Source organism: Pholis gunnellus, assembly GCF_910591455.1.
Source record: "Pholis gunnellus genome assembly, chromosome: 1".
Lineage (NCBI taxonomy): Eukaryota > Metazoa > Chordata > Actinopteri > Perciformes > Pholidae > Pholis > Pholis gunnellus.
The window spans coordinates 23,007,792-23,035,454 of NC_136528.1; the positions used below are offsets into that span (position 1 = coordinate 23,007,792).

Below are 27,663 nucleotides of genomic sequence, written 5' to 3' on the forward strand. Positions count from 1 at the left end.
TGAAAAACTACAATGAGATTTTATTTTGAACTGAAATTAAGGGAGATTATTTTTATAATCCGTATTATTCTGCAAATTTGTATCTATAAAAGATAAAACAAAAAATGTCATAGTTTATAGTTTGGTTAAAAATAAATCACAGTATACAGTACATAGATTCCTCCCACAATTTGCACTTATCTAAAAGGATGATGTACAACCGCGTGTCAACACAAAGCTAAGAATGCAAAGGAAAAGAATAACAGAAAAGAAACAGAAAACAGACATTTCTTTTACAAAGCACTGCTGGTAGCCGCTACAGTCGAGGAGGTAGCTTCCTTAGTTAGCATCCCATTCTTGATTACTTGTTTTCGTTTCAAATAATTTACAAATACAAAAAACAATAACCAGCCTACTTACAAAAAGAAATTGTACATTTTCACCAGATGGGAAATCTCAAACAATCAACGGACATTTTGTTTGGTGCAAAAATGTTCACACCCGGTCGAGAAAAATGCCTACGTGGGAAACCGAAAACAAAATTAAAAAGATCAAAACTAAATGGTGCATTGTAAGTACACAAGAATGTCTTGTTGGAAGAAAACGTTTCCCTACATTGCCTAAATTCCTGAGCACTCACACGGCGTGCACTTGTGGATACACGCTCTGAGGGCGTAGCCAGCTTGAATGTGTACAGTCATGCTCCAGCACACCAAACGTCAGTCAATCCCTCGTCACACACAGTTTCACTCAGGCCAACTCTCTGCGTGAAGTTAATATACTATATAATAATAATAATAAGGCTCTTCTGATGACCTGTACAATCATCCAGAGTGATCTATAATGTAAATGATTGGAAAGACACAGAAGGCAGTAAATTAGTTTAAAAATAATTCCTCTTATTTCTAACATATGCCTTATTGTCATACTTTTATATGATATACCACTTTATTCTGGTCAAAATGACTGCACTGTAGAGCTGTAAAGTACCTCAACGGAAAAAAGATCCACACTGCAGATACTGGTCTTTAAATGTCTGTGGTTGAATATAATCACGCACATTTAAACTATAATAGTCCATTTTATACTTCTTGGCACTGCTTAAAAACGTTCTTGTTGACTCAGCTGGCTGCCAGTCTTGTGCTGCTTTCCCTTCATGTTGGAAGAAGTGGAAGAGCGGGATTATATTCACCTGTTTAACTTGGACGGTATTCATATGTTTAACTTGGCACTCACAAGCCAAATTATGTTTAATGATACGTTTTAAACCAACAACAAATGTACGTCAGCCATCACTCTTTTTTTATAAATTCAACTTGTGTAAATACAGTTCATTAAGATTTTTGGGGATTTCCTTTTTGTTGCTTGTTGGTCACCAAACTTCCAACATATATTGAAGAAAAATAAATCCAAAGTTTACCGTATTTTTCTTTTGTTACATTAGGGAACTATATTCTCTTTGATGCCCAAAGTTACATGAGAAAAGTCATAGCACCACTTCATCTGTAGCGAAATATGGAGCTAAAGCTAGCAGCAGGTTAGCTCAGCTTAGCATAAAGTCTGATAACAAGGGGGACCGCTAGCCTTAACAAACTAGCACATTTAAAAAGGTCACTAATTTATAAATTGTATCTTGTTATTTTTGTTTAATCCTTCAGTTTTCGAATAGATTAAAATGACTCGCTGTTTCTCTCTGCTTCCAGTCTTTTTGTTTCGCTAAGCTAACCAGCAGCTGGCTGTAGCTTAATAGTTCGCATACAGATATGTGACGAGTGGTATTGATCTTCTCACCCTACTGTCAGCAAGACGGGGAGGAAATGTCTTTCCCAAAATGTTAAATTAATCCTTTGATTGATGTGAACTTTTTAACATCAATTGGAAGGTTTTATTGACAGTAAACTATTTATGCTCATTAAACACACCGTACTAAACAGAGCAATACTTCTACAAAATTAATCTGACCATCTGATAAAAGCAGGTCTTATCTAATTATTGAAACGCTACGGTTATGAAAATGAAATGTTTGTTGAATCTCTGCAGGTAAGAAAAATTTAAAAGATTGATAATCAAACAGCATGATGGCCAAAACTCAGAAAATGAGTCCCGGATGTAAAAATGAACCAATGACAATAATGACCTAAAACTTCATGTGTGTAATAGTTTTTGGTTAAGAACTTAACAAAGAGAAGTGCTGTTGTTTTGGTGAATGCTTGGGTAATATTGTATATTCATCATTCAAAGGCCACCTGAAATCGTCTCCACGCTCCTGCTGCTCAAACAATAAATAACATTGTTCACCGCCACCAAGCACAGCGGTTGCTATAACAGGGATATCTGCTACTTTTATCACATTCTTAGTCTGAGTAAATTAAAGCAAAGACATGTTTATTATAGACTGGCGTTTACTTATACCATCCTCACGCCGATAGATTACGATCACAGGCGGGCGGGGCAGAGGTTATTGCTGACGTTACATTATACCCCTCTGGTAGCCGAAGACCACCTGAAAGTTACATTCACACAGAAAAGTCTAGGATGATTATTACATTTGCTACATTTATGTAAAAAAAAAAAAAAAAAAATCAATGTATAAAATCAACAGTAGCTGTGAAGAAACCCTAAAAATTTACAAGATGTGTAACAATTAAAATTGAAAAAGCTTATAAGCACAGGTAAAACAGAAATCACAACATCTTTGACACGTACATTGAGGCTCGCGACATAATGAGATCCAATCAAAAGCAAGATGCAGGCACTGGTGGCAAGATTTTCCTTTGCTGACCAGTTTGTAACATGATGTGCTCAGTTCAGCTCAAGTAGAAATGGTCTCCAAGTCCCAAAAGCACACCAAGTTCCCTTTAAATGATTGGTTGCATCTGTTTACATAGTAATTACGAACATAAGTGCTTGCTGAAAAGTCTTTTAGCAGGGTAGTTGGCACATTTTGTTGTTTGATATAAAATTGTTTATATATTCTTGTAGAATCTAAATTCACATGACAGAGAGATCTGCGCACTGACGTAATGGAGCTCTGAAGCATCCTCAGTCCTTGACTCGAGGTATGTTGTATGAGTAGTGTACCAGAGGAAGGCCTCTGCTCTGACAGAAGCAGGCTCTGCCACAGGCCTGAACCTGGTCTGAACTGTCCGACACAAACGAGTCCCCCTCGTCTGCGTACTCAGACTGAGCAGAGGGTGTGCTGCTGTCTGCCCAAAACCCCTCAGCACGCTGGCAGACTGCTGCTCCCGCCAGGAGGGTGGGACAGCTGTGAGACTTCATCAAGTGTCTACAGACTGTGGAGGACGAGGGAGAAGAGCAGGTCCTGGCATGCAGTGCGGCCTCACACTGCTCGCATACAACAGTCTCTCCACAAAGCTGGGAGTACATCCCACAGTCAAAGCCCAGGTGGGTGGAGGAGCCACTGTCTGTGAGCTCCGACCCTCCGCCACCAGCATCTCCGTGACTTTCAGCACCAGCCTTCACCTCCCTGGTCAATCCTCCGCGGCCGCGTAGTCTCAGCCAGTCCTCCCTGAAGGCCGGGCTGAAGAACACATACAGCACTGGGTTCAGGCAGGCAGGCAGCGGGAAAAAAATGAGGATGACAGACTTGGCGATCTCTGGGCCGCCGGCTGTAGAGCCAGTTAAGAGAGGGGCGAAGGAGAAAGCTGCCACGGGGCAGAAGAAGATGCAGTTGGTGAAGATGAGCCAGGCCACGTGTCGCAGGGCACCCGTTTGCTCCGGATCGGCCAGCTCCACCCTGCCCAGGTGGCAGTACAGCTGGGTGTACACAGCTGCAGTGAACAAGTACGCCAGCGCATTGAGCAGCACCAGAACAACTGTAACACTCAGAGCTGGACTCTCTCCACCAGCAAAGGGCAGGCAGAGAGGAGAGGTGGATTGGTCACTTAAAGTCAGGAGAGGCAGGCAGGCTCCAGCAGCAGCCAGCAGCCCCAGTAGTCCCGCAGCAAGGCTGAAGCGTCGATCTCCTCTCCAGCACCCGCGATGGCTGCCGACGTTCCTCCTGGGTGACATCATTACCTTGCCGAGTATCGTACGCACGGCCACGCTGCGCTCCACGGCCGCCAGTGAGAGTAACAAGACCGCCCACTCTGACGAGAAGACGGCCAGAGCTCCTGTGACCTGACAGCCGGGTCCCATCTCCCACCACACACCGAACTCAGCAAACGAGCCCCAGGTGGCAACGTCGAGCACGGTCAGCACGCCTACATACATGCCTGTTAGCAGGTTGGCCAGGGCCAGTAGCCCCATCAGCAGCCGGGCTGGGGAAAGAGACTGAGCTAGGGAGTGGGAATGGCCTGCGGCTCTGTGTGCGGGGGAGAAGGTGGCCACCAGCACCAGGCTGTTGAAGACCAACGACACCAGACAGATGAACCAGACAGTCAGACGAATCATCCAGTTACCCAGCAAGTGTTCACAAGGCTTGAAGGCTCCTGGAGAAAGGAAACAATGTGGTTGCTCAAAAGTTAAAGTTCATTTTGCAATTTATCTTTTAGATTATTTCAAAGCTCTTCAAAATCAATACACAAGACGCATAACAAAAGATATTAAAAGCAGTTTATTGCTTACCTGGGGAAGGAGAGCAATGCATAATCATTGAAATTCTTTCCACATCCTCCCCTCCTAAAATTAAAAAGAAAATGAAAGAAAAGAAAATGCAAATGTTAAAAAGGTGATCTTAATTCAAAATAGTAGCGGGGCCAAAATAAGTAGTGGGGTGTATACAGCAGGACGTATGTTAACAAAATGAAGCCTAAGCAGAAGTTCAGTCAGGAAGACTCTTTACTTTATCTCTTCGTCTCTCTCTCTCCCTGTGATTATCAGCTGATTGCGGGCGTTCACTTTAAATTAACCAACCAGATTTCCTTAAGCCAATCACACCGTTGCGGTCAAACTTTAAAAAAATGTTCTCCTCTCTGCTGCTGTTAGTTGTCATTTCAGCTCAATTCAGATGCGACCCTCCTCCACCTCCAGTCAGCATCACATTCATGCTCCTCATCATCATCTTCATCACCACCACCACCACTCTACCCCTCCATCATCCTACTTCAGGATGGAGTCCAATTGCCAAAGACTTTGCACTATTCAAATGTTATGCGTGTGTAATAAATTATTGTTAAATTCTAATGAAGTCTCTCCTGATTGAAATGCTTTTATGTGACTTTCCAATTTTTTAATCTGCTATATAGCAATTAACAATAGTTTAATAATTACATCTTCTATAACATGAAATTGTTTTTCTGTTACTTTACTATGGTGTTAAACTAAAATATTATTTAAACACATAGTAAAGACAGGTTTACCATAATTTTGGACTGATTAAAGGATGGTGAATAGGGCATCTTTTTAAATAGATTTCAAAAAGATGATTTAATCTTTTTAGTAATTAAAGACCTACATCTGAAGCATGTGTATGAAAGATATAATGGTCTTGAACTTTGCTAGACTAAAGATCACATAAATCAGCCCATGTGCACACAAAATACACAACGTTTCCGTTGACTTTGTATTTTTCACGACAAGTAAAATAGGAAATGTAGGACAGTATTGAATGTTGTACAGTATAAGTTATTGAATGCAATAAAACACATTGTAACTGATGCACATAGAAATACTGTACTACACAATCTGTAAACAGTTAAACAAAAACATGCAGGCTAATGCCAGAGCAGGTACAAATGTAAAACAAAGCAAAACTGGCACATGTCCAACCTTCACATCTGATAGTTTGGCAAGAAAGAATGCTGTGAATATGCTCATGTACCTGGAGGCTAATGTAAAACACTCTTCTTTGATATTTTTAGTTGCTTTTATGTAAATAAAACAAAAAATAGTGTTCAAAGGAAAAAGCCTGACTGCAGCATCCCCACCTGTAGATTTCTTTATGTCGTTTTCCTCAGATGAACCCGTCGATGAGCCACATCCAACGAAAGCACAGCATTGGTAGGCGTAAGGGACAGAGATGGACCTACAGATAAACGACGATCATTCAGAGAGGCAGTGAGCGTCCTGCTGAGGTCCAGTGTTGAAAATACAGACTGTCCAGAATCTTAATACCTCATTGGCATATATAACTGCAAATATATTTGACAGACCTGCAGAGTTAATATGAGTATTGTATAACTTATATTTATACCAATAATTTGAGGGAAAAGGGAAAATAATCTGTCTTTAGAAATTGGCCATATCTGTGAATGGGCTACTTACTGTAATGATGTGATCTTTATATCGGAAAATTAGATTTCAGCGATTTATTCCAAAAATGTAGCTAAACCGTGTACAATTTCGTGGTTTACAACTTTACAAATCACATTGTCCTTAAATATTTTCTGAGTCATTGGCATTTTGGGGGGCATCTTGTGACCTTAGTGAGTGAATCGAATTTAAATTACAAAGTCAGCACCAAACACCAAACACTTTAGAAAACAGAACTTGACAGTAGACCACAGAAGTTCTTCCTCACCTGAGTTTGGGCAGGTTTTTTGCAGTCAAGACATTTTTCATCTGCGGGTTCCCCGTGAGCTTCAACTGACCGAGTGAGCTCAGTCCAGTTGTAGGAATCACAGTCAGAGAGTTCATACTCAGGTCTCTGCAAAATAAAATAAAAGACATCAGCAATTTAATTCTGTACACTACGGTAAAATCAAGTTCTGTACTTAACAATAATACTCATCAGTCATACTCACAGGTTGGTGAGTGCAGTGAGGGAGAGGAAAGCATCTCTGTGGATAACTCGGATTTCATTTCTACTCAGGTCTCTGTGTAAAACAACAACGCAGTGAGCTCACAATCCACGCACAAATATTTGTTTCTACAGCGTCCGGCGTGTGTGACTGAGTGCACTTACAGTAAACGGAGTCCAGAGAGACCCTGGAAAGTGTCCCTGTCAATCTGTTGAATACGGTTGTGTTGAAAGCTTCTGTAGATTGAAAACGAGATTTTAACAGATTATAAAACAAGCACGATTACCTTTAATACTTAAATCGCTTGTTATTATATTATAATCTTTTGATCTTGAATCATAATCTGTCGTCTAAGATTTGTGAACTGACAGCAACATGTTCAACACTCACATCTCCTGTAGTCGGGTGCAGCCCTGGAGGGATGGCAGCTCCTTGAGCTCATTGTAGGACAGGTCTCTGGTGGAGGAAAACAAACAGCTTCATTAGATAAATGGGACTATTTCAAATGGAGGAATGAAGAAAAGAAAGTTGGATTGTTAGTCACGCTCCACTCTGTAATAATTGGTCTACAATGAATTTCCTGATACCTCAGTATGCCCCCTTTCCTAAAATACCATATTTTTTTTAATGAATGGTGATCAAAATCCAGTCTGTAGCAGTGTTAAAACTATAGTTCACCCATCAAACTATACTGGGACAATTTCTACTGTCCTGCTAAGTTCCTAATGATCTTCGGTTAGTAAAATTATTTGCAGAAGATATATTATGAGCACAACTGGAGGACAAAGTCTAAGGAAGAGGAAAAGGTATCTTACAGCGTCCGAAGCAACTTGAGGTTCTCACACAGATCAGCGGGGATGAACAATATCTGGGTTCCCGACAGGGTCCTGCAAATTAAAAGTCGAATCAGTCAATCCTGAGACGCACAAAAGCACAAGCATGAAACAATGCTGCATCCAAGTTCACTTACAGACTCTCCAGGTTATTAGTCCACGTAAGGATGGGGAAGTCCTGCATCATGCTGGCCCCACGCAGCATCCTGAAACAGAATCACAAAGTCAGAACATCAACGCGTGAGTCGTAATGGATTCAAAACACACTTAAGTTGTAGTTTTTTTTAAGTGTTTAAGTCACCAAGTTCAGGAAAACTTTTCAACAGTGATTTGTCAGGAGTCGTGCCTAACTGGGGGACTTACAGAGAGTGCAGTTCAGACAGATTCTGGAAAGCCGAAGCGCCCACGAAGGACAGCGGGTTGTCATACAGATGTCTGGGAGGGCAGCAAGAGCAGAGGGGGAGAGTTCAAACCAAAATCATTTACTATGCGAGAATGGCACCATCTTCTGGACATTCATCTACTGAAGCCCCATACGGTCAGCTAATACAGTATTTGTGCATACCAGAAAGCATACTGTACACTGTCCATGGAAGCATTTGTGCAGAAGTGAGTTATTAGTGTGCTATGTCTGTTTCTGAGTGAGTTTGACCTTACATGGTTCGCAGCAGGGGGTTGTTATGGAAGGCCCCTTCAGGGATGGAGGCAATATCATTGCTGTGAAACCCGCTGCAGGAAGAATATCAAGGACACAGCGTGAAGACACTTTGCTCAATATGAAACCCTGACATAATGTGTAAGTTAAGTTGACGTATGCTTAAAGAAATACAAAACGTTATGCCGCAAAAGGCAAACTGCACAGTTCAACCAAAAAAAAAAGCACAAAAAGAGGTGTGAATTGACTATCACTGTCTGCTACAGAAATCAAGGTCTGTCAATTGATTCAAATAACAAGCTCATCGGGAAAACCAGGAAATATGCTGTTTTGCCTTCAAAATAAAAGCACAGATGTTGAAACATAAGATTTCAGATTTCTTTCCCAATTAGTAAAAATGCAATAATATTATAAAAACATAAGATGTGAGTCATTGTTTACCTGATCTGTATGTGAAAAGGGACAGACAATATTTATGATTTCAACAATTCACTGAGTCACAAAAATGAGGGCAGGTTACAACGGTTTTGCTTCATTTCATGTGTGCTCTACTTTATCTAGTTCAGAGCTACTTTCTCAGATATTTGTGTGTTTTGAATCACATAAAAACTAGAAGACATTAAAAGTTGTCCTTTTTCTTAGTGTCGGTACAAAATGGAGGAGAAACAGAACGATATACTCACAGCTCCTTGAGTTTGGGCAGGGCCTCTATTGCTTTGGGAAAAACCATCAGGTTGTTGAAGTTAAGATCTCTGGGATGAGACAGAGAGAGATTCAGGACGTCAGCGCTGTTTTCTTGCACTTCGACGTCACAAATTCATTCCACTACAGTCCACTAATCAATGGTACATTAAAACCAAAAATTATACAACTAAGCATTGATAACAGGGGTGTTAACTTATCTGGTTCTCTCTGTGACTGCTGTCAGCACAAAGTCAAGTACTTATTATAAATAACTAAGATAAGTAGCATCGTTATCATTCTCATAAAATAAATGACTTGCTAGCGGAGCTAACCGATTTACTCTTTTAGCAGCAATAACCAATGAACAACTAACCAGTACTAATGCGCAATCTACATAATCCCAATGACGAGTTCAACGTTTTATTGAAAGGTGTAGATTTAAAAAATATTCATTATTAGACATTCATAAGAGCCCATCTTCACACTGCTTCTTGTCCAACGCCAGAATACAATCAATGTACAAAAATATGAAATGATGGAAAAGCAGAAAATCCTCAAATTTGAGAATGCGGAAAACGCAAATGTTTGGCATTTTCGCTAAAATGATAATCCATTATTAAAAATGTAAATTTTCTGTCGACCGACTTATCAATGAATGATTATCATTTCATCACAACGTGAAGCAGTTCACGCAGATAAACAGCAAACCAGCAATTAAATAAGTATCCTGGCAGCATGGTGAACGCCTACGAAGTTCTGATGTAACGTAAACTGCATTTGAACCGTTGCAGAACTGCCTTTAATAATATTTATATAGGCCTACGTGTGGCCTCGTATCCACTGCCCTGTGTTATTATGTAGGAACATTTAAAGACTGGATGAGCCTTAGCAGATATTCCATATTAAATGTGTGAGATTGGGATTTTAAAAAAAGTATGAGGACATCCCTAGTTGCCTGTAAAGGCCTGAGTGTTGTACAGTAGCTGTTTGCCATTAGGTAAGGCCGTCACTTAAAGATTTTTCATGGCTGTGTGGCAGGAGGAAGTGGGAGGGCAGATTTGATAAGCATCATGTACTTTGCTCTATTTATCTAAGAGCAATTAAAGGAGGAAGTGGACACAATGATGTCTGAAGGACCGGAGCAGAGGTGGGTGGGGGAGCTGTTAGCACACACAAACACAAGCGGAAACACACTCAGACTGACACACACACACACACACACACACTAACTACTGTATGACTGTGCACTCACAGTGTCTCCAGGTTCACGAGTCCAGAAAAACAGGTGTCTCCTATCTCCTTAATTCTGTTGTTATGAAGATGTCTATAAAAGCAAAAGCAGATTTACACACATCTGTGAGTTTTCATACCACGACAGATTTTAAATAATCTATGACATTAATCATGGGTTTTATTTCAGTCTTTTTTTGCAGCTTTTGTGAGAGGTTCCACAAATAATCTCTAAACGGTAGAGTGTGATTTGTGAATCAGGTGTCTCTACTGTATGTGTGTATGCAGAAGGCTATCCTCGCCTAATACGTTCAAGGTCTTTACTTCCTGTTTACCCTGACGAGTTTATGCTAACCCTGCAGCACTACCACTCTGTGTGTGCGTGTGTGTGGGTTTGGAACAATCACACAGATTGTAAATGTACCACATATTTGTACCCGTTCCTCTAATGGAAGGTTTTAGCTCTCCTCCATGCATAAAACATCAAGATAATCTTGATTTTACATTAATGCTCGGAGTCGAGCAACTTTTTCAAAGTGCTGTTAACATCCAAACCCCAATGGCATATTTCACTGCAAACGTGTATGCAGAAACACAGCAGGGCATGAGTAGCTACCCGTTTTGTTGACTTATTAACTGTAAGCAGTGGAAATAAATACTACAGTATGTTTGTGTTTAGAATCGGATTTGCAGTCGCTCAGAGGATACATTCAGAGCTAGAGCAGGAAACAAGGAGAGGTACTTTGCATTGGTTTGTGGTGACAGAATAATGCATACAATACATGAAAAACTAAACAGGAATTACAGCTTCTTTAATTTAGAGCAAAGAACTAGCAGCACAGTCATACTTTACTAACTGGATGGTACAAAGTCAGACAGAGAGATTAGATGAGAAAACCTAGTGACTTTCTCTTCTTCAGCTACTCCCTCAGGTGATTGTAGTCAACACAAGAATGTTCTCAGTCAGTACCTGGTTAATTAAGGTTTTAAAAAAAGTAATCCAGCAGGTTGTTCCTGCTGCGTTGTTATAGGTCTATGAAGACTGCAAGCAAAGTCCTCCTGGCTGTCCTGGGGAAGTTTATTTGAATGACTCCGAAACGGTTTATTACTCAAATACCCAGCAAAAACCTTAATTGATCAAATGCCATGATATGTAATCATCCAAGTCATTTTTAATCAAGTGACTGATGGTTTCATGATATAGCTACTTTACAAATGTTTTCCTTCTGAGTATTTTTGTAGCTTTGTTTAGTGGTGACATAAACTACAGCTGACTGCACTGGGTGGTTTGGAGACTACTGTCTTTTTTTCTCACCCTGCACATTGTGACAAAGGCCGACTGGTCAAAAACATGAGTGAAACATATATACAGTAAATATTTGTACTTTAACACTACTGAGCAGATCTTTATTATAAACCACAATTAGAACAGAAGCTTTATATACTTACAGCACAACTAGACTGGTAAGGTTTGCGAAGGCGTTGTCTGGTATGTGCGAGATGCGGTTGAGTGCCAACGTCAGAGCCTGAAGGTTCGCCTGGTGTCTCAGAGAACCGACCGGGACTTCCATCAGGTTGTTATCATCCAACCAGAGGTGGCGCAGCTGCTGAAGCCCTTCAAAACTGTCTTCTGGAACTGTAGTGATGTGGTTCGCATCCAGCCGACTGCAGAGCAGAGGAACAAGGAAAAGGATATTGACATTACCTCAGGCATATATGACGCTGCTATGAATGCCTTACAAACAGCAAATAAAACAAAGAAAGCTTTATATTATCATATTACAAGATTTTGTTTAACGCAAACGTTACTTTCATATTATTGTCACTTTTCTAGGTCATGGCCATGCCAAGAAAAGCAGCAAATAGCATGCACCACAAAGTTCATCAAATCCATCTATTAATGTGTCTTTAGTTTATCCTGGGTCTGACCTTTGGTCTCTACGCAGTTAGTTAAAAAGCAGTGAGCTGCACACAAAGGAGCATATATTCTATTCTATCACCACCATGTCAACCAAACTTAGACTTCTTCAAGGCATTGAACGGTCTTGGAAAACTGTTATTGCAAAGAGCAGCACCTCATTTTGAAGTGCATTAGTCTCAACCTGTTTACCTCCAGAAATATGCAGCTGAATGGTGTTTGCACCTAAAATGGTTCCTCTCAACACAGACGAGCAGAAGCTCAGAAGGTAAATTGGATATATTTACTTCACAGTTTCATGATGAGACTATTCAGGGCATCTGATGTTGACTGTTACCTACTGACTATATTGTAACAGATGAAATTCTGATCAGGAGCCAATAGCAGTATTATGAATGCACAAGTGTTCTTTTCACCATCACCACCCTGTTTTCTCCTGCTGTCCTCCCTCACTGAGTGTCTCGCCCTCCCTCAAAATTCCTCAAGTGTCTGGGCTGGAAGGAAAACAGTCTTGATTGACATTCAGCTCTCTAAAACTTTATACAAACAGAGTACTGGCTCTGTCAAAGCATATTACTTCAGCTACAGACCTTAAAACCCTCACAGAGAAAAGACATCTGTTAAAAAGAAAGAAGAGCGGGTGAAAAAAGAAGAGGGGAAGCAAGGGACACGGGGAGGGTTATAGAGGGGTGATGATAGTTGAAAGCTGGACTTTTAGCAAGTTTCTCCAGCTGGATTAATTCCTCCATTGGTTCTTGGAGGTGGCAAATAGAGAGACATGTACATATCATGGTCTCAATGAAACTGACATTCAGTAGTCGCAGAAAAACGATGCAAAAACTGAGGGCGAGTGGAGCAGGAAATTGTGAGAGGGCCGAGAGTTAAGAGTAAACACGTGGAAAAACACAAGTTCCTGGAAAACTCAACAATCCAACAGAAGAAGAGAAACGTTAGCAACAGATCTGCTGAATAAGACTGACCTACATTTGCACAGGGCTATGGCTGGGCTTAGTGCACAACAAACACTGCAGCAAGAGTAAAGTATGTGATACGAGTGGATCCGCCCCTGGATGACATCAACAAAGTCTTGAGTAAATAATTGAGATTTCAGCAGTTGTTCGCGACTTGGAGGAAGAGTAAAGTCTTTACTCTCATACTATTGCCATCTCATAGTAGTGCAACATACTGTATGGTACATATTAAACTACCTTGCTGAACGACCGCTATCTGCCAGAATGTAGTCAGTTGAAGCAATCTGATGCTCAACATGACTCCACTAGGAATGGTGGTGTAAGGTGATGCGACTCTAAATGGATGCTAAAGTTTGACAAACTGTAATTGTAACACAATGCATTTTGGCAATTCTAGTCTGAACTTGTAAGACGTGGCGCAAAGACATGTTATTTCTGTTATTTGGAGTAAAAACATACCTGATTTTAAAGTGTGATTTTCTAGTGTATTCGTCAGGAAGTCAGCACATTTAACATTCATGCTAACAAGACTGTGAGGTCGTAAATTGAGGTCGTAAAGTTAAATTAAATAGCAATCCATCTGATAGTTGTTGAGACATTTCACTTAAAACCACATATGTGAACAGCACGATGATGGAACTAGAGGGAAATAATTGTGATCTATCCTCAAAGGACCATCAATGTCGATACAAAATTTCATAGCAATCAATCCGGTAGTTATTGAGACATTTTAGTCTGGACCGACGTGGTGGAGTACACACAGTACAACAGTCTCATCCTTGACACAAGAATTTCAAACACTGCCACAAACAGGACAGTTGAAGCCCAAGTACTGACCTCATTTTTACACAAACCTTTAACGCATCTCGTCTGACGATCACACTGAGAAATCAGTTACCTCAAAGTAAAACTCAAGGTTCTTTGAGCAGACAATGCGTGTGTGTGTGTGTGTGTGTGTGTGTCATATGACTTACAGAGACTGGAGAGAAAGGAGAGTCTTCAGGGCTGCACTGGGCACAGTCTTCAGCTGATTATTCTGGAGCATTCTGCAGGTAAAATGGCAAAAATGATGACTTCAACTCAACTCACAACACTTTAAAATTTAAAACAATATGTATCCACAGATACATTTGATGCCAACTATGTGAGGGAGCTCAGTGAAGACCTCCTCTGTGCGGTTTTATTGTTGATTATGTGGCTCCACACCGAGCGACACTGTCTTCATGGAGTTTTCCTGATTCCTGATACCGTTTCCAGGCTGATGACTTAACTTTAAACACAGACTGAGTTATGACGGTACCCATCTTCATGTTCACTTCTAAAAGCCTATCAAATTGTGTATGTTTACATGGTTGCAGTATTTGTAAAGAAAAAGGGTTTGTTTGAACTGCATATAGTCAAAATACTTGTTTTGTTTTCACTTATGTGGTTACAGGTAACAATGTGAATGAATCCCTTGATTTGATAAGCGTATAAAATACCTCCATGTGTTTGTGTTTTCAGTCATGCAACCAAGACCTCACCTGAAGATCAACAGGACTTTGAACGTTTGGCCTGTTGCAGAATCAACAGGGCAGCGCTTTGTGTGTTGTTCAATGTGTTCGAGTCTGTGCAAGCACCCTAGGGTGTGCTGCCCAATGTCAATTACGCAGAACTCATTTTAACACAGGAATTGTATGCAATTCTGTGTTTTCACAGACACAGACAGTGTTGGGGAAGGGATGGAAAAAAGCATTTAGTATATCCCAGGGTGGATATAAATTGTATGACTATGTTTAGGGTGGCAATAACTGACAGCAACACAAACTGCAATATTTACTCTTTCCCTCAGTGTGTGGAAAACATCACACCGTCACAGTCATAAGTGTGTGTGTGTGTGTGTGTGTTGACGGCGGTGGTGGTGACAGGGAGGGTGCATGCTTACAGGACTTTGAGCTGGTGCAGTCCAGACAGGGCTTCAGGGTGGATGAATGACAGGTCATTCCCTGCAAGTCGTCTGTAGTGAGAGAAAAGAGTCACACGTATATTTTGGAAATTTCTCAAATGTTTCAAAGCTACAAGATACATTTCTGAATAAAGCAATGCGTAGTGTTTAAAGAACCCCTCCACATCCTGTGCCTCAGTAGATTAGGTTCCAGCTCTCGAGCTGAACATGGGGCCTGGGGTGTCAAAAGACATGTGTCTGTGCCATGGCCTGTTGTCACTTAGTCCGTCACTCACAAGAGATTAGAGCTGTTCCTGGATATCCCCCCTTTAGATCCCTTTCTGAGCCCCCCCAACCATTACTATTCAGTGCGTGGAAAACTGATTCACCCCTCTGAGGCTGACACAAGCAGTCCAGCTTTGCAACAGTCTTCTCCTTGTAACATTTTTCAGTTGGAAGCTTCTTCAGTCCCTGCATGATTGACTTTAGACCGAGGGGACACCTCCCTTTCCTGTTGGGAACAGGAAGTCTATAGGAAACAGGGGTGTAAATAAGCATGGGACTGGCTGACTGGGACACATAGCCCAAGTATACTGGCCTTAGAGATTAGCAACAGATTTATCACTCTGCAACGTGAGTCAGACCAGACCGAATTCCCTGCAACAAGAGCTGCTGTTGGTGTGAGCCTGAGAATCGAGACTCAAGACTGTGTGAGAAGACCGCGTACCCTTCATGTAGACTCAAAACTGCTCATTTGCCACACATTTCCCTGAATCACAGAGCTACTTCACCTGAAGACATTTCTGTAACAAAGCTGATAGTTCACAAGTACGAATAGCTGCGAGTCCCTGATGAGACCGAAATAATCAGGGAATTACCTGTTCCATAAGCTTTATGTCAGTGGTAGGCAAATAGCCCTCCAACAAAAAAAGTTTTCACAAACTATATATATATATATACACACACACGCAGTATATATAGCCTATATACATCTGTGGGCCGTATATATGTCCATTTGAAGGTCACTTTTGCTGAAAATATGTGTGCATGCGATTAATTCCCGATATCGGCCAATTAATCATCTATTTGCTTTTTCCTGCTACAAACAATCGTTATTATACTGTATCTGTGTCGGTAGACCTCTAACATGAAGCACGTGACTTAATCATCCACTGAAGCTTCTAGTCCACAGATGGGATGGAAAATGGCAGCAAACAAAAACATCAGATCTGTGTGGAGCGATCAGGAGACTGTAACCTTCCTGAAATGAATACATTAAAGTAACAAACATCATATTCCCCATCATATTTTTTACATTGTTTTTCACCCTCTGAGGTTTGGCACTCTTTTAGAAATCACGTAATTATGTTGCGCCCTCTTTTCTCTGCAATGGCTTTATGTCACTTAACCGGAGAATCAGAGCCACCAGCTGTTTATCTCACTGAACCATCCACAGCTTTCAATTCCAAGACCGTAATCTGCACTTATAGTCATGACTACAGTACAAGTTGTGACACGCAGATGGACGCCTCCAATTTTACAATGACACAAATCTTTCCTGTAGCCGTTGTGTCATTCTTGTTGATTTGAAATATACAGAGAGCAATGTGCCTAATACCAATACTTAATTCCATAAGAACTCACACAACCCAGAACATGCAATCGTTGTCACAAGCCGCTAACCACCACAGGCAAACATGGTTAGACAAATCATTCAGATATCCATCAGGTTTCACAACATAAAGAGCTTCTCCTCCTCTTGCATCTTTCAACAAATTCAGTACATGTCCCCCGAGGCTTTGACAAGGAAAGAAGAATGTGCTCAATCTCGTTGAGGAAAGGCTAAATCCTCTCCTTGTGCAACACCACTCCTACAGGTCTACCTTTGTCCATAGCAATTTCACACAAAGAGCTCTGCACTCCACACACACACACATAATTTACCATCAACAAATAAAAAAATAAAAGGCATTCAGGATTTACATTTTGCTGAAACAACACAAATTTACTTTCTCTTTGGGAAACTCATGTGGCAAATAAGCACCACTCCCCCACGACAGGCTCCCACATGTAGTACACACCTTTTTGTACCATCGTTGGTACAGGTTGCTGTGACAATAAGCCTGTAGGTAAATTTCCTATGTTTATGTTGGCAATGTAGATATACTTATTGCAATTTCCAATAACCATATAACAGAGTTGTTAAGTGAGAGGAGCTATTTCGGGCACCTCTGGTTCTGGAAGTAAGAGTATCTTTGACTTTCCCACAGTCAATGTGACTCACAGTGGGAGAACTTCTACAGCTTGGATCAGAATTACACTTTCCTGGTTCAAATCAACAGCACAAGAGATTATCAAGTGTGTTAGATATTCAAGTATCTTGTTGCTTGATTAAAAATCAAACATCTGTGGACATAAAATAATTTGGGTAGATGTTAACTACGACTCCTAAGGTGCAGTTCAGAATGTTAACCGTGGAGTAAGCTGACCACGGAGCTTCTGAATTTTGGGTTGATTTGGCATCAAATCAGCAGATGTTGTTTGTTCCCAAATGCAACAGCAAAGTGTTTCAAATTTAGTTAGGGTGGAGTTTTGACGATCACTAGAAGCACATCTAGGTTCCTTTGAGAGAGTTCCTGTGAGTGTACCAGAGTTGTAGCTGAGCTAGTGGCCCCACTACTGGACACTCTACAGTGTGTGTGTGTCACTGTGGGGGAGTGTCAGGACATAGCTGTGGCCCTGCTGTTTATCATGTTAACATTATTGTTCTTTCCTGCCCTAAATATCTTGTTAAGTTCTGATAACGGGGGCCCTTTGTGCTGTGTCTCCAGCCATTGCAATCTTTTTCATGCAGGACAGATGAATGTATGAAATAGACGTCAGAGTCCACGTCCAGTGGTAAGAACCACATTTTTAAAACCCAAGCAGACACATACAAGCTAAATGTTAGCAAAAATAACAGTGAAAACACACAATATGTGTACTGCCAGAAACCCTAGTGTAGAGTTCCTCTTCAAATAATTATAATAAAATTGATCAGAACCAACATATCAGATGTGAGCCAACACTAAATAGTACATCATGCCCTGCCCTATTTAAACATAGTTATTGTTGGATATTTTAGCATATCTTTCAGTCGAATTCATACAGAAAACAAATCTTTAATCATTGCACACATTTCATACCAATGGATGAAATACCATGTGCTTTAAAAAACATATAAAAGTAAATACACAGTAAGTATATAAATGTATATATATATATATATATATATATATATACAAACATATCAAATAACATACACTTTAAATCATTCCGTCAACAAAATGCAGCATATCTAAAGCCAGATGTCATTACTGAAGACATATAGAGAGCCTATCGGTCACAGCTTATTTCAAGACTATAAACAAACTGCAGAGGAGACAGAGAATATCTGTCATCACGTCTGCGGAGCTTTGTGAAGAATGAAAGAGAGCGGAGGAGCCTGCGTGACTACGAAAGGGGGAATATTCCTCCCTCGTCTCCGCTCCTGTCCTGCGTGAGGACGTCCCACTCTCTTTTCTCTCCCTGATCTCTCTCTATGTCAACTCTTCCTCTCCTCGTCTTTGCCCTCGGGGCCCTTGCTCTGGTTCACTGACATTGCTGCAGCCCTGCAGCGAGAAAGTCATCTACCAAAGTTCACTGAGACAAGCCTGCCGATTTGTTCCCAGAAAGAAAAAGGTTAAACAAACACACATGAACTGAGGCTATATGTCAATCAATGGCACCCCGACGACAGTCCATCCATTATGATGACCTAAGACGAGAAAGGAGTGGTAGCAAGGCTGGGGGGGTGGGTTTCAGCCTTGTTGCCATGGAAACAATTGTGTTGCCCTCTTCCTTCCTGCCTTGCATTCCTCCGCACAATGCGATGAAAAGTAAATTGCCTTTCGACAAAGCAGATTGGAGTGGTGTTTGGAGAAGAAGAGGGTGAAGACCCGGCCGGCTGAAAGATGCACGAGAGCTGAAGAAACACACCCGCAAAACGGTCAAAGTAGAGCTGGAACCGCTGGAGTTTGTTCACTCACTGGTCATTTGGCTTTCTCAGGGCTGCATGTTACCTGATATCAGGTAGACAGATTTTATCTCTGACTCCCAGCTAGCACCGAGCCAGACAGCGGAGTGTTTAAAGAGTAAAGAAATAACAAGCACCCGCTAAGATTAGATGTACGCCACTCAACAAAGGCCCCAGAGCACAGATGTGCTGTTGCCACCCTGATAATCCCTTAAAAGCAAAAACTCCACACAGGATGTCACGTGACCGACGTAGCTTCAATACATGTTGTCTCACCTCACCTTTTTAATTGAGCTCTACTGCACCTTTTGTGACCGCCCTTGTTCAAGTCATGAATGGTTGAGTGATTCGTAGCCTCACGTAATGCTGCGCTTATCTTCTTCAGCTGAGAAGAAGGGCATGTTGTGCACCAATACTGTGTGTTTTGCAGCCCAAACTCAAATACCCAGGTGCATATCATAAGCCCTCATGTCAACATTGCACAGAGTAAATACATCATTAGCAAGGGAAAAAGAAAACGTGGCATGTACTCACAGTTCTTCCAGATAGGGGAAGTTCTTGAATACGAACGCTGGAAGCTCAGTGATGTTGTTCATGCTCAGGTCACTGTGGAAACAAATAATCATTTAGAAAGACATTTAAATCAGTCTGTTAACCTCAAGCTGCTTCCAACAACAGATCACTTTGTTCTCAAAAGGTTTTTCACTGGTGCTTCCTTGACACTGTACATTGTATTCTTGCTTTTTAACCATTTTAATTATTTGTATTGCATTACTTTTGTAATTGTGAAGCCCTTTTAAACCTTGGTTTTGAAACGTGTTGTATAAAGTTTTACTGACTGACATAATCATCTGTGAATGAGGCCTTACTTTATCAACTTAACTATTGCATATTATGCTGCAGTTAGGATATTACCATGACAAGGTTTTTGGCTGCATGGCGTAGGACATACAACCAACAGGGTAGTGGTGTCACCCATCCCTTATGGCAGTTTTAAGTCTTTTAACTGTGCCTGCATGAGTGCCTTGAAAAATCCCTTCTCTTTAGCCCCAGGGATCTTCAACTTTCAAGTAAAGATAGGCATGTAGCAGCATGAAAGATATGCACACAGGACTTCATTTGCTTTACCACAAAGCTAATGTGAATTTAGGGGTTTTATTTTTATGATAATAAAAAAATAAAAACGTATTTGCTACTGGAAATGTGTTAAAGTAAGGGACTGTCACATTAAAAGAGGGGACAAAAGGCTGTCTTAGGTCAACTGAGGAGACCAGTGCGAGCAAACTCCGCTCTCGATCCCTAATCTGATTAGGAATCCACTAACCTGCCCCCGCCTCCATTTGTGAAGACACGGGACATATCAAGACTGAAAAAACATACAGGATTCACAAATTCAGCAACCCCCTGCCCTCCTTTCACTCTCCAACTGGCCATCTTGAATTTCACTGCCAGATCTCTCTAGGACCTTGTGTGTGGGCCCCTGAATCCTACAAGGATCATATTGCCCTTCCGCTGCAGTCCCAATCACACACACACACACACACACACACACACACACACACACACACACACACACACACACACACACACACACACACACACACACACACACACACACACACACACACACACACACACACACACACCTTAAAAGGCGGGCCCTGACAGAACCCTCATCATCCCTGCGACCTGTGTCCCATCTCCACTTACCTGGTTATCCAATTACCACACAGGCTGTGCAGCTACAACAAAACTTCCATCAACATCCAACCTCTCCTTATCGTTCTTTTCTACCCAGACGACGTCTCTGGTGGTGCTTTGCAACCACTGCTGCCGATCTGCCACCACTGGTGGTCAGATGGATACATCCCTAACCACATTTTAAACCGTTTAACTCAATCTTGCGCAGACTGTTGACTGGTCTGGTCTGAACCACATGCAGGGCTGGGGAGAACAGGAGGCCTGCATGACTCTATCACACTTCCTCCCTCCCTCCCTCTGTGTCTGCCTGCTTTACTCATCAAGGCCGTGGCCTGTCCCTGCTAAGATAGATTGAAGGGGACACTAAAAATGCAGCTGTGATAAATGGTTTCAAGCCTAAACGCTTCTACAAACAGGTATCAGTACATTTCTATCCCATGTGCCATTTGGCTTCATTTTAGCAGAGAGGAAGCACAGAAAGAATCTCAGGAGGTAGCAGACATGCTGTGAAAAAAGGAAAATAAGGCTGCTGAGGTGACGTATGAACATATTCTACAAGTCAAAATACAAAAATGCAATTTCTGTGCGAGTCAGTTAACACAGATAAACTACATACCAAACTTTTTTCAGCACCAGCATACACACAAGTTTTAAAACACTATGTGTAGTGTGATTAATTTAAATGCACAATGAAAATGGTGGAGACAATGCATCAATCAAGTTTCCCTGGGGGCAATGACACTTGTTTTTAAACAGTACATAGTCATCATATACTGAAATTATGCGTTTTAATTAGACTATCAATTTATAATGAAAGTGCTCAGAATGAATGAGATGAACAGTACATACACCGGGTCTTGTACATCCGTTGTTGAGACCAACTAACATATTTCTGCCGTTGAGCATAAAGAGGTTTTAGTCTACACATGTAATGCATCTAATCTGTTGTGTTTCTGCCCTGCAGTAACCGTGTACGTTGATCTCTGTAGTAACTGTCTGACAAAAGAAACCCGACGTAAGATTTAAAAGATGTGCAGAAAATAAACTCACATTTCTCCCTGAAACATCATTAAGATGCGTGAGCAACTTGAAAGTCCTGACCTATGGCCAATACAATTTATTGGACAAAATTTGAATATGAAACATTTCCTTTCACACACACACATATATTATTTGTATATATATATATATATAGCTAGTTGCACCTGCTGTTTGTACGTCCTGGCCTGTTACAGTGTGTTTACCAGGTACAGAAATACACGTCCACTAAATAACCACACAAAGTCTGACAAAGAGCCCACTTGTTAATAAATATTTGCATCTAAAAATGACTGGGTTTAAGTGTTGTGCTGCTCATCTGACAGAAAGTGCTTGTTGGGAATCTATTAACAATTTAATACACAATAAGCTTCATAATTACAAACTAGAATGACTGCCTTGCAGTTGTAAGCCTCCGCCAATAAGTCAATTTGCAGTTTACATCCATGTCTGTCCAAAATGTCATCCCTTCAGCATACACATTCTTAAGTTATGGCCAAAAATGTGTTTTGTGAGGTCACAGTGACCTTACTCTTCAAGCACAAAATTATAATCAGTTCATCCTTAAGTGGAAATGTTGTGTACCATATTTCAAGACATTCCCTCAGGGCCTTCCTGTGACAGCGCTTTCACGGGAACGGGTTGGACGGACGTGAGGTCACAGTGACCGTTAGAGTAACTTTTGACCAGTAACATCTAATCAGTGGCATCTTTGCATCCAGGTGGAGGTTTGTGCCAAATTTGAAGAATCTACCTCCGTCAGTGAGCCATAGTGTACCTCCGGACAGACAAGCTGACAACATAATGCCTCCGGTCACCTCTATCGCCGGCAGACTTTAATAAATCTTGACACCTGACAAAACCAAACAACCAGGAAAGGAGTTAGATTGAGGCCAAGGAGGGAGAAACCGCAGTGACACATAACTTGAGAGTTCATCGACTCCTGCCGGAGGTTTCACCGGAAGGACAACAATCCGTGCAGCACTTCACAAATCAAGCCTGTGTGGCAGAGTGGACAAAACAAACGCACTCCTAGAAAAAAAGAAGAAAATGCACCGGACAAAGATCCTGTGGTCTGAATAAACTACAATCCAGCATTTCGGCCATAATGCAACCGTTAATGCCTAGAGGAAAGCAGATGCAGCTACTGTATCGTTCATCCGTCTAACACTTAATTGAGATAAATTGGCAAAGATTTGTTTTTTAAAGCATGCTTTCTCCCGGGAAACAAGCTGCAGCTCAAATTTGCAAACAATTCTACTTGATAAAAACTGTTACAGAGTCTAACTTTTACATTTATAATTTAACTTTATCTCTTTGTTGAACCAGTGAAACTTGATTTCCAGATGTGGACAAGCTTTCTTCAAATCTCCTCCCAATTTAACAATTTAAACATTTTTGGAAAATAAACTGTATTGCAAAAATCAAGATCTTAACAAGTTCCCAAGTTTTATATGACTTTTTATAAATTGTGTGTTTACTGTAACACTCTTTTCTCTTATTTGTTGTAATCAGGCACTGATTGAGAACTAGACGTCTTTCTTCTTTCCACAAGACAAGAGTAGCTGCATCACCCCTCACAAATATTGTATCACATTAGGCCAGTGGTGCAATACATCATCATCATCATCTCCTCAGAACATACAATCACCGATGCTGTGCGTAACCAATAATTAAACTGTTGCTGCAGCACACTCCCAGGCCTTTCAGTGAGACACTGTGAGGACAGGAACAATGCTATAACAGGCATTACTATGCACAGTTCAGTCAAAATCTAATCAGCATCATCAAATATAGTGTGTGTGATGCATCAACAGTTAATAAAACACATATGTACACGTTTAGAAATGAACTTATCTTTCATATACCACATTAATAACAGAAAAGTTGTAAGGTTTAGCAGTTATTTTATGGATGAACGGTGGGATGTAGAATTAGCCGCTCTCCCTGCTGCTCCATTTCAGACAATACTACACTTAGAGTGATTCACAGTCCACCTGTATAAATGTCAGCTAGCGAGGATTACCTGCAGGATAGTCGTTACAAGTCCACATGACGAACGTTGCATGTAAAGATTATTTTCTGTTTCAAATTAACTTTCAAGCATCTGGCCATCATTTCCAAAACGCATCACATCCTCTCCCACTTATCCATCTTTGGAGTCCCACAAGACAGGACAGTCTTTACTTTGAAGCAATCAGTCATCGTTAAAAACAAACTACACACGTCCAAAGACTTTGCTCTCTAATACTACTAGACACTAAGCCTACTTACAATACAAACCATTCAAGTTAAAAAACGATAATACATGTCTGTCCAATGCAGCTTGAGGTAATATTTGTATTTTTGGGGGTGGGAATGGGTCTATAAGTGGAGGACAGTGTTGGGGACTTAGAGAGGGGGAGAGAACGTTAATATTCTCCCATCCACAAGTCATCCTGTTTGGGAGTGGGAACCACTGACTGGCTCCTTTCACCTCTGCTGACCAAGAACAAAAGTATCATTCAGTTAAAAATGGATTGAGAGCACCAATGGTGAAGCTCCACCAGCAGAGTGTGAGACCCCTGACGCCACCCCTCCTTTTTGCCCTGAGTCTCAACCTTGTTCAGGGTATGAAAGGAGCTAACACAACGGAGACGCAATCTGTAATAACACCGTCTTGCTCCCTTAAAATGCACAAGAGTTCATGCACACACTGTATTAAAGTCGTGTGCAGAGCCTCGGTGGCAGGTAGGCTACATACCTTCAAAAGGAGTGTTTGCTTTGTTACTGGCTGAGGGGCCTCCTTTTTCTCTCATCTGCTTTTCTGTGACAGGGCTGTTTCCATCACAGATGCCAAAACTCAAGCCCCTGTGGGCTGGAGGTGAGAGTCCACTCCAACATCGTCATTTGATTTATTATAAAATGTGTGGTCCTCTATTGCCATGAGATTTAACTAGAGCAAAATGGTGCAAATCAACAGTAGAGATCGCCTGAAATATGTGTCCTTGTATTGAGGACTTCTTGACATCTGAGCAGTGCTACACATGCAAACTTAGCACCTTAAATCCGGTTGTTGGCAATGACTAGACTATATATTATATATATTGTCTCTTAGCCATCAAACTGATTGTGAAGACATGATGACTGCAAACAAACTTGTACAAGTTCAGTCCAACTGTTCTAATGACAAAACACTCATATGGGGTTTTTTTTCCCCTTTCCACATCAGCAGACCATTGTGGGTCCATTAGCCCTGAGAGAAGGAGCCCTTGCAGCTGCAATATGTCTCACTAATCCATCATGATCCCTAACCCCAGTGCTCCACATACAAAAGACGAAGGGAGCGGGAGAGGACAACTTAAGTTCAAGAGACCAGGAGAACAAATGAGTGGGACAGAGAGGGGGACAAACAACCGTTCACATATTTTTAAGAGGTTGAAGCGAATATATGAGGCAGTTTAGTGCTTTAAATGAGTCACAAGAGCATTTAGATATCCGCGTGCAGAGCACAGGCAAGAAGATAGCACAATCTGGAAAACTGTTTTCTAATTTGGCATTAAAATAAGCATCAGTAAGGGCTTTTGATATCATTTAGTTGTGATCCAGATGTCAGACTGCCCATAATAAGGAGAAAGTATGATGAGAGTCTCAGCTGTAAGCAGACCTTCGTGTGACATGTCTTGAGAGCCTGGAATATGAATCCACTACCTCTGTTTACTGAAGCCAACACTTTCCTACCAATGGTGAATTAAAGTTGCACATTATATTGGTTGTGGTGTAGCGATGCTTTGGCCACCATTCTTAAACAGGTGGCAAACAAGAACAAACCTTAAAACGTTAAGGCTTGGTGGCTGTGAAATACAGGTCCACTTCTTAACCAAGTAACACATTTCAAATGGATGAGTGTGATCTTAAAGTCATAACTTCTTCTATTTGTTTTCTGAGGGAGAATAGTAATAACAAAATGCCACAATAGATTGGTTTTGAATGCTGTTGCCAAGGTGGTTACTCTAGTTTATGATTAACCCAGGAGGTTGTGAAACAAACTGAGGAGTTTCTTCATCAACTGTATCTGCACCACCCCATAAAGAGCTGACCTACCTGGTGCACATGCGCTTCACTTTTTATTAAAAAGAAGCGTTTGCCCTGACACGAAGTAGTAGTTAGACTCTTAATCACACTTGTGGCAACAATGTATCAATGGCCCTCATCGTCATTTTGTATTAAACACAATGTCGGTTATGATCTACACAGCATTACTTTAAATCTGGCCCTGCTTTTGAACTCAGCACTTTACTTTGTGGTTCGGTCACATAACATTTCATAACAAAATTGTGTGTGTGTGTGTGTGTGTGTGTGTGTGTGTGTGTGTGTGTGGGGGGGGGGGGGGGGGGGGGGGGGGGGGGGGCACTAAAATACCTGTGAAGATGCAGCCTGCTGCTGGACAACAGATACAAAAGTAACACTTTGAGGAGACGTATGGAGTGCTGGCGGCACAAATGGGGCTGAAAAAAACTCAGCAACGTGTCTCGGGCTGAAACAAGTTGTTGATTAATAGAAAATTAATCAACAATTATGATTACTGATTCACCATTTAGTCTTTAATCAAACAACAGTGTTCGACATACACTAGTTCCAGCGGCTCAAACGTTTTATATAATTGTACATTTAATAGATTTTTGATTTGGGACTGTTTTGGGAGAAAAACAAACATGTAGACAGCAAGTTGGCTCCAAACCTGTGGACATTTTTCACTATTCTGACATTTTAAAGACTGAATGTGGCAACTAACAATTATTCTCAATATCGAGCGTGGCGATTGTTTTCTCACTTGATTGTTCAGTTTAAAAATAATCAAAAAGTAGAGCAACGTGTTGAAAGAATCCAAGATGATCCACCACCTCAAAAATATTGAGTTTAGTCGACCATCATTTGCGATAAAGAATCAAATCTACATGTTTGATATGCTGGAAACCAGAAAATGTGACTCACTTTTCCTTAAAAATGACTCGATTATCAGAAGAGCTACAGATACTTTTTCTATAGATTTATGAATATGCAGATGTATTCAGCTCTAAAATCATTGACTGATATTGTATATAATACTTAGTTGCAGTCTCACAAGTCTATAACAACATGAGTAGAACTTGTAAGCTGATTTAATGTTGTTTCAGAGAAGGATTTACTTTTTGGCTGCAACTAAAAGTTAGTACAAGTTGTCCAGCTATAACTGTGTATAGTTGACCCGAGCTCTGAATTTTGGCACACGGATGATGACCAGAAACCCTTAAAGACTCTTAACATCTTGATGAGGCCATATTTCCTCTGTTGGACCATTCAGCAGAAAGTTTACCGCATGGTGTTGAATGTTCATTAGTCACTTGCGATGTAAACACAGGCCTTTACGGTGAGGCATTTTGAGGTGCACAGACATGTTTTTGAGCTTGTATTTCACAGTGCATGTTGCCAAGTACTTACAGGTAGTAGGTGAAAGCACTGAGCCCGGTTGGGACGGCGGTGAGCCCTCTCCCGGAGCAGTCTGCACCCCCATCTTCATCGCAGCTGCATGAGGGCGAACACACGGCCGCCGACTGCCCTTGACCGGTGGCACCAGGACGGAGGAAACACCACAAACATATCCAAAACAGATCCGCGCGCATTGTCCTCCTCGTCTGTTCAGGTGAACGCGGTGAAAACAGGAGGGCCCTTTTCTTTGTGGTTTAATTTATTCCGGACGTCGACTTCTCATGTGGTTGGTCGGTTTGGGGCATGAAGAGATGAAGCCCGACCGACGCTTTTCAAAACAACATACAACGTCCGAGCACTTCATACATTCACGAGCCCGACCCAAAATATCTACGTAAACGGTCCAGCTAGCGTTAACAACCAAACATTGTCTTCGAAGACGAGCGTTTTACCTTCCAGTGAAACATTTCTCAACCCCCCCCCCCGTGTGTGTGTGTGTGTCGTATTAGTCCATGAAAATAAAGTAG

General features: G+C 41.3%; 1 protein-coding gene across 1 annotated transcript; it reads right to left on the reverse strand.

Annotated features, from left to right (window-relative positions):
• On the reverse strand, window positions 1-27,663 carry lgr4 (leucine-rich repeat containing G protein-coupled receptor 4). Its single transcript, XM_079157499.1, has 18 exons — window positions 27,149-27,663; window positions 19,484-19,555; window positions 14,896-14,967; window positions 13,946-14,017; window positions 11,532-11,747; window positions 10,105-10,176; window positions 8,852-8,920; window positions 8,171-8,242; window positions 7,877-7,948; window positions 7,651-7,719; window positions 7,496-7,567; window positions 7,071-7,136; window positions 6,845-6,916; window positions 6,684-6,755; window positions 6,461-6,586; window positions 5,868-5,965; window positions 4,567-4,620; window positions 1-4,430 (listed from the first exon to the last, which is right to left on the reverse strand). Exons 1-18 carry the CDS (start codon window positions 27,328-27,330, stop codon window positions 3,022-3,024), a joined length of 2,937 nt encoding a protein of 978 aa, XP_079013625.1. The 5' UTR covers window positions 27,331-27,663; the 3' UTR covers window positions 1-3,021.